Consider the following 14,625-nt stretch of genomic DNA (forward strand, 5'->3'; position numbering starts at 1 on the left):
GTATTTTTCGTGTAGTGGAAGGTGACCAGTGGCTAGGGGTCACCTGCCAGGAATTCCTTACCTCCAACCTAGCCTCACCATCCCTCCCGAGGTCCCTTCCTCAAAACACCAACCTATCAGCAGAAAAAAGGACAGCCATATGCAACCTCAAAACAAATCCTGACCTAATCGTCCTACCTGCAGACTAAGGTTCTACTATTGTTGTTATGAATCACAGTGACTACCTGGCAATTATTTGACTCCTCCATCTACAAACTCTGCCAGAGTGATCCCATTCCTTAAAGTCCAACATAAAATCGTATCCCTACCTAAGCCTTTAGGTCCTTTCCAGAACCTCTCCCCTTAATCTTTTTCCTTCTTCACCCCACATGACACCCTGCAAACCCAACTTCTACATGCTCCCCAAAAACAACAAACCCAAAGATCCTGGACACCCCATTGCGGCTGGTTATTGTGCCATCACTGAAAGAATTTCAGCCCTCACTGACCCATACCTCGAACCATTTGCCCGTAATATAATCTCACATATCGAAATACCAACCACTTATTTCACTGACTCTCCACCATCCCAATCCCTTTACCTCCTGGGTCCCTACTTATCACTGTTGATACTACCTCTGTGTACATCAGTATTCCTCATGTGCATGGTCTTACCTTTTCCAACGCCCTTCCGACTTAAAACCCACCATGTCATGCCTCATACCACTTACTATCTGTATCGTAACTCACAACTACTTTTCCTCTGAAGGGAAAGTATACAAACAAATCTGCAGCATGGCCATGGGCACTTGCATGGCACCCATGTATGCCAATCTGGTTATGGGCCGTCTAGAGGAGACCTTCATAGTCTCCCAAAATGCCAAACTTCTAGTCTGTATCAGAGTTATTGATGATATCCCCACAATCTCAACTCAGTGACAAAACACCCTATCTTCATTCTGTCTCAATTTCAACACCTTCCCTCCCAGCTGCTACACCTGATCCTCCTCAACTCAGTGTGCCACCTTCCTGGACATTGACCTCCTCCTCTCTGATGGCTCCATCCACTCCTCTGTGTGCATTAAACCCACCAATCACCAACAGTATCTGCATTTCGACAGCTATCATCCCTTCCACACCAAAAAATCCCTCCCATACTGTCTGATCAATCAAGGACAGCGCGTATCTGCAGTGACGGGAACTCCCTTACACAGTATGCTGAAGATCCTCACCAAGGCCATCACAGACAGGCACTATTCCCCAGACGTAGTCCATAAACAGATCTCTCACCCCATTTCTCCTCATACCCCCAATCCTCCCACCACCACCCAAGAACCAGCCACAATGAAGAGCCCATTTTGTCACCCGATACCACCATGCACTGGAATAACTGAACCACTGAACCATATCCTTCCCTAGGGCATTGACTACCTATCATCATGCCTTGAGGTGAGGGACATGCTAACCAAGATCTGTCCCACCCCTACTAAAGTGGTGTTCTGTCGCCCAACCAACCTTCACATCATCTTAGTCCATTGCTATGTCACTCACAATCCCAACTCCTGGCCATAAGGATCATAGGCCTGTGGAAGACCTATTTGCAAGACCTGTCCGACCCACCCAGCCAGCATTTCCTATTCCAGTTCTGCACAAGGTTATCCTACGCCATCATAGGCTGAGCCACCTGTGAAAGCGGCCCTGCAATGTACCAGCTCTGCTCCAATCACTGCACAGCTTTTTATCCAACTGTCCAGCAGGATGAATGGCCAAAGACAAATTATGGCTGAGAGCAAAGTTGACCACCCTGTGGTTCTACATGCAGTTGAACATAACATGCTTGTTCCATGGCTGATTCACTACCCAATTCATCTATATCTTCCTCTCCATCACCAGTGGTTACCCTGACAACACATTCTGCACTTCTGAAATTATCCGAGCATCAACATATAGTAACAGTCTGTCCCCACACCCTCTACCCAACCAGACAGGGCTTTTCTACCCCCCCCCCCCCCCCTTCCCCAGTACAGTGCTATCCCTTACCATTCCCCTTCCCCGACCCCTCCAGACAGCTACTCTCATTCTACATGACAGCTGCATTCTGGCCCAAGTTATCGGAGATGACAGTTGTGTGCATGAGGTGTGCTTGCTTGTGTAAATGTGTGTGTGTTTTCTTTTCCTAACAAGTGCTTTGCCGAAAGCTTATGTGTAAGTGTCTTTTAGTCATACCTGTCTGCAACTTAATGTGTCATCTTTACAGTAAGTAGCAATCTATCTTTCCTTTACATTTCTCTAGACCCCTGAGTGTTACAAAGGATCATGGCGTTTTTCAGTTAATTCTTCCGTAACTAAAAAAATGTGTCTAGTCAAAAATCAGTTAGAAGAGTCACCTAATTGTAATACCCTTGGTCAATTAAGGTGAAACAGAATGGGTCAAGTAGGAAATCAGCAGTAATCCTCAATTAATTTTATTCCCTTCAGTCATTTCCTCACATTTACTAAATGAAACCATGTTTGAATTTGAAAACCGTTTTTTTGCTCCTGTCATGTCCCAGTACTAGAACAATAAATTGTTTTTCTTTTTGTATTTTATTGTAGCTGAGCTTTGTTATTATGATGCAGATATGTCAAAAAAGTGAAGTTTTTTTCCTCTTATTTCAGAGATTATCGTGTTGAATGGGAAAAACTGAAGAAAGAGAAACAAGAAGAACAAAGAAAGCAACAAGAAGAGAAGTTAGAAACCTTAGCAAAGGACAGTGAGCAGGGAAAGGGAGAACCTGTTCCACTAATAACCCAGATTAGTGCCGGAAGGGAACTATCTGAAATTTACCTGAAACATCCAGCAAATGAGAGCAGTGAAGATGAAGAAGGCGAGGAAGATATAGTACAGAAGAATGACGAAGGTATTGTCAATATTAAACTGTTGTTGCTCCAATTCTTACTACTGTTACTACCACTGCTACTACTACTACTACTACTACTACTCTTGTTGCTGCTGCTAATGCGAAACTCTCTTGCTGTTACTCTTAGTAGTGGGTAATTTCCCAATTTAAAGTTGTTAGTTAGTGTTAAAGTTGTTAGTGAGTTCCATAACAAAAGTTTAAAGTTACCAAAAATATCCACTCTTAATGTAATAAATGGTATTTTGTGGTCTTCAGTCTTAATCCATGTTTCCACACTACTCTTTCATGTCTACACGTCTTCATCTCTGAACAGCTGTGGCAACCCACTTCCATTTGAACCTGCTTACTGTATTTCTCTCTTGATCTTCCTCTATTATTTTTACTCTCCACAACTCACTCATTACCAAATTACCTCCTTTCTTTTAGTCAAATTGTGCCATAATTCACCCCCCCCCCCCTCCCCCAATTTGATTCAGTACCTCCTCATTAGTTACTCAGTCTACCCATTTGACCTTCAGTATTTTTCTGTAGCATGACATTTCAAAAGGTTCTATTTTCCTCTTGTAGTAACTGCTAGCTGTCCATGTTTCAGTTATGCACAACGCTACACTCCTTACAAATACCTTAAGAAAAAACTTCCTAGTAATTAAATTTATATTCATCTGGCTCTAGCTGCCAGAGACTGTGGTTATGTGTGTGTGAGTTGTTTTGGCATGAATATGTGCACTTGTGTATGTTGTCTACTTTTGACAAAGGCCTAGTTGGGCGAAAGCTAACTATCAGACAGTCTTTTTGGCATGCCTTTCTGCAGCGCAGCATCTCCGCTATATGGTGAGTAGCAACTATCCTTTCCATTATATTGTTACAGTCCATCCTGAATTTGCCATGGCTAAATTTATACTCAGTATTAACAAACTTTTCATAGCCATAAATGCTTTTCATTCTATAGCCAGTCTACATTTTAAATTCACTTTACTTTGAGCATCATCAGAGATTTTGCTGCCCAAACAGCAAAACTCATCTACTACTTTTAGTGTCTCGTTGCCTTCAACATCACTTGATTTCATTCAACTATATTCCATTATCCTTGTTTTACTCTAGGTAACGTTCATCTTATAACCTCTTTTCAAGACACTATCGTTCCACTCACCTGCTCTTCCAAATCATTTGTTTTCTCTAAGAAAATTACAGTATCATCAGCAATCTTCAGAGTTTTTTTATATTCTCCCCCTGAATTTTAATTCCTTTTCAGAATTTCTTCTTGTTTTCCCTTACAACTTGCCCAGTGCACAGATTGAATAACATTGAGAATAGCCTACAACTCTATCTCATTTTATTGAAAATCATTTGGTAGTGTTCATCTGAAATAGCATGTGACTCATATCACATGTAATGCCCTCTTGTAAGGCCAAAATAGGTTGTGATTTTCAGTAAAAAAATTAAGGAGCAGCTATTTCACACTTTTATTAGTGATGCACTGCCACCAACACCCAATCAATTAGTTTCTTACTAGCCAAGACACTAGGTTTAACTACACTACTGGCCATTAAAATTGCTACACCAAGAAGAAATGAAGATGATAAACGGGTATTTATTTGTCAAATACATTATACTAGAACTGACATGTAATAACATTTTCACGCAATTTGGGTGCATAGATCGTGAGAAATCAATACCCAGAACAATCACCTCTGGTCGTAATTACGGCCTTGATACGCCTGGGCATTGAGTCAAATAGTGCTTGGATGGCGAGTACTGGTACAGCTGCCCATACAGCTTCAACACGATACCACAGTTCATCAAGAGTAGTGACTGGCGTGTTGTGACGAGCCAGTTGCTCGGCCACCATTGACTAGACGTTTTCAATTGGTGAGAGATCTGGAGAAAGTGTTGGCCAGGGCAGCAGTCAAACATTTTCTGTATCCAGAAAGGCCCGTACAGGACCTGCTACATGTGGTCGTGCATTATCCTGCTGAGATGTAGAGTTTCGCAGGGATTGAATGAAGGGTACAGCCACTGGTCGTAACACATCTGAAATGTAACATCCACTGTTCAAAGTGCCATTAATGTGAACAAGAGGTGACCGAGACGTTCAACCAATGGCACGCCATACCATCACGCCGGGTGATACGCCAGTATGGCGCTGACGAATACACACGGATGCAACAATCATGATGCTGTAAACAGAACCTGAATCCATCTGAAAAAATGAACTTTTGTCATTCATGCACCCAGGTTCATCGTTGCATGCACCTTCGCAGGCGCTCCTGTCTGTGATGCAGCGTCAAGGGTAACCGCAGCCATGGTCTCCGAGCTGATAGTCCATGCTGCTGCAAACATCGTTGAAATGTTCGTGCAGATGGTTGTTGTGTGCATTTCTTCTTGGTGTAGCAATTTTAATGCCCAGTAGTGTAAAAGTTAAGTAATGGTAAAGTTCACTGGTCGCAAAATAACCACTCACTGCATGTGACTTGAATATTCAAAGTACCAACTGACTTCAAAGCCCTGAATTATTTCCCAGTGTTGAGCTTGCATCAACAAAATGTTTTAAGTCCTATAAATGCTCTGTGGTGCTCTGGTCACCCAAGTACATGGCCAGCCTATAATCCTGATTGCTGCCAGATAAAGGTTCTCCAGCTCTGGTATGCAAGCTTATTTAAAGACTCGGTCACATGACCACTGCTCTACTCAATACATTCACTTACAACATGATTGCCATTCAGGATACTTTAAAATAAATTCCACATACTGTATATACAGTGAGAACATATAATAAATACTCTTGGGCAGTTCGCAAACTTGTTACAAAACATTAGTATCTTACTTTTTTAAATAATAGTTAACTTAATGAAAGTCATGCTACATATGGCATTACAGCATGATGATATTCAGTCCACAAGTTTTAAATATATTATAAACATTGAATTATGTTTAGATAAACATAGTTGGATAATAAGCTGGATGCTCGCACTAACTTTATTTAATGTGCTCATGTGGAGTAATGCATAGTTAAGGCACTGTTTGCATATAACTAAATAAATTGTTTATAATTACTAACAAATTTGTTTAAAAGTAAAGGTAACTTATCATAATTACTGGGCTCATCAGCTTGCATTTGATGTTTAGCAACCATAAGTTGCATAATAGGTTCAGTTGTTATAATTTTTATGAATTATAATAATTGTAAATTTTGATAAATTTTTTAAATGTTGTGTTTACAAAGTAGGCTTGACTTGCACTCAGCATGTCTCATTACTGTGATTCACAAGCTGTATTTAGATTCCTCTCACCATGCCTATAAGTCATTTTATGTATCTTCAGTAAATATTATACTTCTGACTCTATATCCCAAATTTCTGGGGCCACCATCTTAGATCACTCAGCACACTTGCCGTCTGCTGTGCCACACTACCAAAACCTCTAAAATTCCCACTGAATGCTGCTTCCTACCTGAGTCCATCTCCTCCTGGGCCTTGTGTTCCTCCCAGCAAGCTATGGCCATCTCACTGTGCAATGACAGGAAGCATCTCGCCATACAAAACTTAGTGCTACTAGACTTTAAGTGAGCCAGACACTTGAAATGTGAGAGCAGAATCACTTACATTATCTCATTAATAATACTCAAATTTTCACAACATTCTGTTTGTTACTTTTTCATGATGAAGTCCTACTTTAAGATGTCTAGGACATTTGTATTTGTTTGCCATTCTCCTATTACATAATTTTCTTTATTTTATTAAATGATAAGCATAATAAATTAGTGATTTATTGTTATCTTATCACTTTAAAATTTTTATCAAGATGTCATTGTCAAAATGAAAATGTAATGTTAAGATGTCAACTTACATCGTCACTCTGGGCACTGTGTCAACACTCATGTACTTTTCAAAGTGCTGCATTTACTATTTGTGACTATTTATCTTGCTTAGGGCATTTAGTTTTCCTAGAGACAATAATATTAGTTACTAACAAGGAGATAGAGGGGTTGGCCAGTACTTACCTCAGATCGGTACAGCCAATAGATACACAAAATAGAGTAGAAAATTTATGTTCTCAGCTTTCGAAACTTTGTTCCTTCCTCGGGGAGGAGAAAGGGGAAGAAAGGGAAGAAGGGAAAGTGGATTCAGTTACTCACAACCCAGGTTATGAAGCAACATGGAAAGGTAAACAGGGAGGGTAGCAAGGATGGAGGCTTGGTTGTCAGAGGGAAGCCAAAGATATTCTAATATATAATATTCTATATAATAAAATATTATAATATTTCTAAATAATAATATATAATAATTCTAATATATAATATTAGTTACTGTTGACTAAGTCTACGTTACCTGTTGAATTTCTCTTTCAGATAGGAACTCTGTAAGTCTTGTCTTGTAATGCAATTCACATTCACCTAGCTTAACTTGAAATCTTAGTTGTTAAAACTTGCATGCATCATTCCCTCTTTCAGATTTAGAAGAAGAAAAGGAAAGAGAATCATTCATGAACTTTCTCAAACAACAAAAGAAGATACAGGAGCAAAGAGTAGAAGCTGCAATGGAACAGAATAAGAATTAAGGAGTGTTTACAATTTTGTAATTGTTACCATTTGTGAATAATGGACCCTGTAAAACTTTTCAAATTTATATGATTTTAATAAACCACTTATTTTTTGTAGAAGTTATTTACTAGAATGCCATACCTACCTTGCCATTTATAAAACACTAATGAATATTGTAGATATAAAAAAAGTGCAAGTGATAACATGCCATACATAGATTTATAACTTGAAAGAAGAAACACTGTTGAACATGTATGATCCTAAACACTACCATTGAAAAACTTGTGAAGCATACACCATTATTTCGTGTGTGAAATGGCTGTTAAAAGCTATAAAGTAATTCTCACATAATGATTAAATTATCAGTGAAGATATACTACTGACATTATTGAAATACATGGGAGAGCCAACCATGACATAACTATTCTACCTGATATGCAAAACGTGAAAGACAGGCAAAATACCATCAGACATCAGGAAGAATGTAATGATTCTAATTCCAAAGAATACAATTGCTAGCAGATGTGAATATTATGGAACCATTGGCTCAATAAGACATGGCTACAAATTACAAACGCGAATTATTTCGTTAAGAATGCATAGAATGATAAAGATTGACCTTGGTGAAAATCAGTTTGGTTTCTGGAGAAATGTAGTAAACGTGAGGCAGCACTCAATCTACAAATTAGAAGATACACTCCTGGGAATTGAAATAAGAACACCGTGAATTCATTGTCCCAGGAAGGGGAAACTTTATTGACACATTCCTGGAGTCAGATACATCACATGATCACACTGACAGAACCACACGCACATAGACACAGGCAACAGAGCATGCACAATGTCGGCACTAGTACAGTGTATATCCACCTTTCAAAGCAATGCAGGCTGCTATTCTCCCATGGAGACGATCGTAGAGATGCTGGATGTAGTCCTGTGGAACGGCTTGCCATGCCATTTCCACCTGGCGCCTCAGTTGGACCAGCGTTCGTGCTGGACGTGCAGACCGCGTGAGACGACGCTTCATCCAGTCCCAAACATGCTCAATGAGGGACAGATCCGGAGATCTTGCTGGCCAGGGTAGTTGACTTACACCTTCTAGAGCACGTTGGGTGGCACGGGATACATGCGGACGTGCATTGTCCTGTTGGAACAGCAAGTTCCCTTGCCGGTCTAGGAATGGTAGAACGATGGGTTCGATGACGGTTTGGATGTACCATGCACTATTCAGTGTCCCCTCGACGATCACCAGAGGTGTACGGCCAGTGTAGGAGATCGCTCCCCACACCATGATGCCAGGTGTTGGCCCTGTGTGCCTCGGTCGTATGCAGTCCTGATTGTGGCGCTCACCTGCACGGCGCCAAACACGCATACGACCATCATTGGCACCGGGCTGCAAGATGTTGGGGCGTGAGCGGAAGAGGGCCTAACGATGTGCGGGACCGTAGCCCAGCTTCATGGAGACGGTTGCGAATGGTCCTCGCCGATATCCTAGGAGCAACAGTGTCCCTAATTTGCTGGGAAGTGGCAGTGCGGTCCCCTACGGCACTGCGTAGGATCCTACGGTCTTGGCGTGCATCCGTGCGTCGCTTCGGTCCGGTCCCAGGTCGACAGGCACGTGCACCTTCCGCCGACCACTGGCGACAACATCGATGTACTGTGGAGAACTCACGCCCCACGTGTTGAGCAATTCGGCGGTACGTCCACCCGGCCTCCCGCATGCCCGCTATACGCCCTCGCTCAAAGTCCGTCAACTGCACATACGGTTCACGTCCACGCTGTCGCGGCATGCTACTAGTGTTAAAGACTGCGATGGAGCTCTGTATGCCACGGCAAACTGGCTGACACTGACGGCGGCGGTGCACAAATGCTGCGCAGCTAGCGCCATTCAACGGCCAACACCGCGGTTCCTGGTGTGTCCGCTGTGCCGTGCGTGTGGTCATTGCTTGTACAGCCCTCTCGCAGTGTCCGGAGCAAGTATGGTGGGTCTGACACACCGGTGTCAATGTGTTCTTTTTTCCATTTCCAGGAGTGTAGATGGAAAAAAGGCAACCAACCCTACATTTATAGTATTTGAAAATTTGTATAAATCTTTTGACCTGAATACACTTTTTAAAATTTTGAAAGCACCAGGAATAAAATACAAGGAGCAATAGTTATCTGGAACTTGTATGGAAACTTGTGTGTGTGTGTTTTTTTGGAAACCGACTGTTATAAGAATTAAAGGACATAAAAGGGAATCAGTAGTTAAAAGGAAATGAGACAGGGTTATTGTGTTCACCCAATGTTATTCCATTTGAACATTGCGCAAGCAGTAAAGGAAACCAAGGAAAAATTTGGAAATGGAATTAAAGACCAGGGAGGAGAGATTTTCTGTAAGGTTTGCTGACACCGATGCAGTTCATTAGAGCTGGCAAGGGCTCAGCTGAAATAAATGAATACTGGACTGAAAAGTGATTAAAGTATTGAAGTGCAGTTGAAGGAAATCAGATGATTCTGAAAGAATTGGATTAAGAAATTGAGACATTAAAAGTCATATATGAGTCTTGATATCTCAGATGAAAATAAAATAATGATGACTGCAATAGAGAGGATATAAAATGCAGACTGGCAGTAATAAAAAGATAAATTTGTTAACACAAAATTGTGTCAGAAAGTCTTTCCTGACATTATTTATTCTATGGAAGTGAAAAGTGGACAGTTAACAGTCCAGATAAGAAGAGAATATAAGATTTGAAATATGGTACTACAAGAGAAATTTGTATCCCACCTGGATAGGCAGCATGTGGGTCTGCTCCTGTGAACTGCTTCTGTAATATAGGCCAAGAGTGAAGGAAGTGAGTAGGAGCAGGAGAGGTGAAGCACTTTGTTACTGCATGTAACTTTGCCGGGACATGCTGCCCACCCACATCCCTGAACTGCTCCCGAGGGGGCGAGGAAAGCGCCCCTTGCAAAAACTGCCCAGTATGCGCACCTCCACTGGGTATGCTCAGATGAAGAGGTGGAGCAACAATGTCCATGGGCGATGGTGGTGGCGGCGTGACGTCAGCCTCAAAGTCCATCAGCTCTGGCACCGCGGAGGAACCCGACGGTGATGGCAGCCGGAGGTGGGACCGTGGTGGGGACGAGAGGCACCCGCACGGCGTAGCACACAGGACCAGCGGCGCAGGCAGGGGCGCCCACACGATAGGCGCAAGCAGCAGAGGCACTATTGTTGAAGGCGTGGGCTGTGGTGGTGGAAGCTGCGTGGCATTCAAGTCTGGCGGAAAAGAACCAGGAGCAGAAAACTGAGGTCGGCACAAATGGATCTGGTTCCAGTGTTGCTTGACAGTGCTGAAGGTACCAGAAATTACAAACAAGGCGTAGCCAAGCTGGCGAAGAATGCACTCCTGCTCCCAGCCTTAGATAAAAAAGCAATCGGGATCGACAGAAGTAAAGCGGTGCAAGAGAATTGCTCTGATGCCATGAGAAGATGCATTGACAGCCAATATAACTGGTTTGGAGGGATCATATGGAATCAAAACATTGATCACCCAAAAAAGCAGATTTGAGCTTGCGCAAAGTAGCGTCACATTCCGAAGACCAAACAAAGGGAAAGGCGCTGCAATGTGCACTGCGTTTGGTATAAACCGAACATAATATGTAATTTTGCCTAACACAGATCTGAAGTTCTTTTAAGTTCCTGGGTGCTGGCTAGTCCCTAATCGCATGGAGATGGGACAGTGACAGGAGGATACCGTGTCCGTTAATCATATGTCCTAAATACTGAATCTCAGTTTGAAAAAATTTGCACTTGTCTCTGTTACACTTGAGTCCTGCCGGCAAAAGTACAGTAAATTCTGCAGATGTTCGTCAGGGGTGCGACCTGATACCACAATATTGTCCAGATACTTGGAACAACCAGGAACAGTGGCACACAACTGCTGCAAGTAAGACTGAAAAATAACAGGAGCTGAAGCACAACCGAATGGAAGGCGGATAAACCTCAACAATTCAAGGTGGGTGTTGATCACAAAACATCGCTGTGTCTGTTCGTCAAGCGGAATTTGAAAGTATGCATCGTACAAGTCAACTGTGGAAAAGAATTTACCCGCACCAAGCTTATCAAAAATGTCTTCAGGATGCAGTAAGGGAAACATAGCTACCACCGTCTGAGGATTGACTGTAGACTTAAAGTCAGCACAAGTGCAGAGCCGACCATTTGCTTTTTGCCACACACACTGTAGGTGAAGCAGAAACAGGTTCAATGGCACCACTGCTTTGCAAACGCTGAAGTTCAGCAGCTACGGCATTGCGCTGTGCATGCAGGACCGCGTGTGCATGCCAGAAAATAAGCATGGCATTGTTTCTAACTACAACATGTGCTGCAAAGTCTGTGGCACAACCAAGGCCATCAGAAAAGAGTTCAGCAAAATTGTCGCATAGTGCAACCACACTAACTGCATGGTGACAAGCATTGATGCAAAGTACATTACCCCGAATTGCGAGACCAAAAAGTTCAAATGCGTCCATGCCAAAAATGTTCAGAGCATTTCTAGAGCGGAGCACATGAAAAGATACTGTTTTCATCGTTGCACCATATGTGGCTTGCAAAGTACACATGCCTAACACTGAGATTTCCTGTCCAGTAAATGCAGTCAGCGTGGAATGCGAACGACGAAGTGGGGGTGAACCAAGCAAGTCATATGTCAATCTGTTGTGAAAAGAAACAGGTTCACCAGTGTCCAGCTGCATGTGAACAGAATGTCCACAAATGTTCAAAATCACAAAAAGTTTATTCAAATCACTCTGAATGCAAAAGGAAGCACATGGAAAAACTTGTTCATGCACACTACAAGCTGTAGAAGCACTTGAAGCAGAAGGCTTTGAAAAAATGGCATTAATGTCCATAGGCTGGTGATTGGAACTATGATCACGTCAGTTTCCATTGCGGTGTCGTCCCTGCAATTCACGCGAACTTGCAACAGTCTGAGAATTAGTGAGTCTCTTACTTCACACAGCTTGCACATGTCCTTTCTTATTGCAAAAATAACACTGTGCATGGCGGGATGGGCAACTGTCACATGGGTGGGCAAGAAAGGAGTTTGGATAAGATTTCAGTTTCTTAGTGGGTGCCTGGGTGGAAGTTTGTTTACTTGCGTGTGAGCAGCACAGCGTGGCTCCCTGTGCTGGGGCAGGGCGGGAGGGCATGTGTTGTGCCTCGCTAACAGTACACACACCCGAAGTCACGTCAAATGTGGAAGTAGCCATATCTAGTGTATCTTGTCTGTCAGAATGTCTACTACTTCCTGCAAAGACAGGTTTTTAAATGTTAGGAGTTGTTCGCGGATGCAGTCATCTGCCACATTCTGCACTATATGTCCCAAATCATGATATCCACATAGGAGAGTACACTGGAGCAATTGAAGTCAAAATCAAATGTTAGTCCCTGAAAGTCAGCTAACAATGATTTATTTCACTCAGTAGGACCACACCGGAGACGGAAAAATTTGTTGCAAGCAGTTATCACATGGACACTGTCACAGAAGTGGGAGTTTAATGCTTCTATCACTTTGGCATAAGTTTTAGTTTCAGGATGGGTGATGGAAACAATTTTAGAAGCACACAGTATAACACATCACGAGCGTTGGCAATGAAAGAGGCAAGCCACTCTGTACCTGGTATGCTTTATGCGGCAAGGTGGACCTCGAGGTGACCAATGTACTCTGGCCAGTGTTCAGAATCTGGATTGAAGGCACGGAATGGTGGCGCTGTAGGCATCATCTGCGGCACAGGCAGAGGCGTCAGAAGCACCGAGGCAGCTGCAGTTTGTAGTGTGACAAGTCCATTCACAGCAGCAAGCAGCTGAGTCATTTGCTGAGCCTGAAACCGTACAATATCGGACAGCAAAGTCTGTTCCTGTTGCGAAGCCATCATTGACACGAAATGATTTCTTAGGGTGAATGGTGGGAGCGCACATTCACTCAGTTACATGGAGATTGAACAAAAAAGATAAAGCAGTACCGAGCAAGAAACATCAGTAAGGGAGAAAAAGACGGCACTCTCTGAGCTCCACAGCATTGGCCAGAGGGCGCTGTGGTCAGCATAGTTAGTCTTCTCTCGTAGTGTCAACTTACGAGAATGTGCACCTGTGTTGTGGCATCATAACTATTGACGCCACAGAGAATACAGAAGATGGGGTAACTAATGAGGAGATGATGAATCGAAATGGGGAGGAAAGAAATTTATGGTACAACACAACTAAAAGAATGGTTTGGTCAATAGCGCACAGCCTGAGGTTGTGAGAAAAAGTCATTTTCATAATGGAGAGAAATGTTAGGGTTAAAGATTATAGAGTGAGATGAAAATTGACTACAGTAATTATGTCCAAATGGATGTAGGTTGCAGTAATTGTGCAGAACTGAAGAGGCTTGCACCAAGATTTACTAGTGCAAAGAGCTACAGACTGTAACCACAACAACAACAACCAACTTGACTGAGAACACTCCATTGGTAAAGGATGGTGGTGTTCACTTATTTATCCCATTCCTTGACTCATGAGACAGCACTTCGCACATGCCTCTGGTGACACTGTTTTTAAATTCTGGAAGTACACAATGAAGACCCAGCTTGGAAGCTGTTTGCTGATTCTTCATCTGGTGTCATTAGGGCCTCAAATGGGAAGCCAAGACCGTCCTATTTTTAACAAGTCATGGAGAGGTCACTGGTCAGTCTTGTGGAGTGGCTTCTTAGATCCATTTTGGGATCCTCAGCACAGGTCAGAAGCGGAGTGAGTGCAGTCTAATGTTGGGTATGCATACTTCATAAATCAAAGCATTGCTGCTAAATCAGTGCTAAAGGACCTCCGTCGTTCATGCTGTAGTTCCACATGTATGGCAAGTGTGAGAACTGTGGCACTGTAGTCACTTCATACAATTGCAGTCGATGTGCAAATGAGGCAAGGTTATTTTATAGAGAGGAGAATAAGGCACGGAAACCTTTCAGGGGCAAAAAAGTTTTGAAGAGAAGAAGACATGGGGGAGGCGGCGTTGCAACTTTGACAAACTCCTTAATCCTAGACCAGTTGTGCCAAGGAACCCAACAGAAAAACAGGAGGAAGAGGACTCAAATAATAGTGTGGACCCACCTAACCTAGAAGAGGTGAGAACTGCAATGAGGAAATTAAAGAACAACAAGGCAGTAGAAATGAATGGCATTCCAGCAGAA

At 42.7% G+C, this 14,625-nt stretch overlaps 1 protein-coding gene across 1 annotated transcript in view; it reads left to right on the forward strand.

Annotated features, from left to right (window-relative positions):
• Positions 1–7,538, forward strand: part of LOC126278441 (GPN-loop GTPase 1) — a 38,516-nt gene extending 30,978 nt beyond the window's left edge. Inside the window, exons 4-5 of the mRNA XM_049978559.1 lie at positions 2,638–2,879; positions 7,330–7,538. Of these exons, the coding sequence (XP_049834516.1) occupies positions 2,638–2,879; positions 7,330–7,436 (349 nt within the window). The 3' untranslated portion in view covers positions 7,437–7,538. The remainder of the gene's footprint in view (positions 1–2,637; positions 2,880–7,329) is intronic.
• Positions 7,539–14,625: the final 7,087 nt, after the last annotated feature.

Source organism: Schistocerca gregaria, chromosome 1 (assembly GCF_023897955.1).
Source record: "Schistocerca gregaria isolate iqSchGreg1 chromosome 1, iqSchGreg1.2, whole genome shotgun sequence".
Taxonomy (NCBI): domain Eukaryota; kingdom Metazoa; phylum Arthropoda; class Insecta; order Orthoptera; family Acrididae; genus Schistocerca; species Schistocerca gregaria.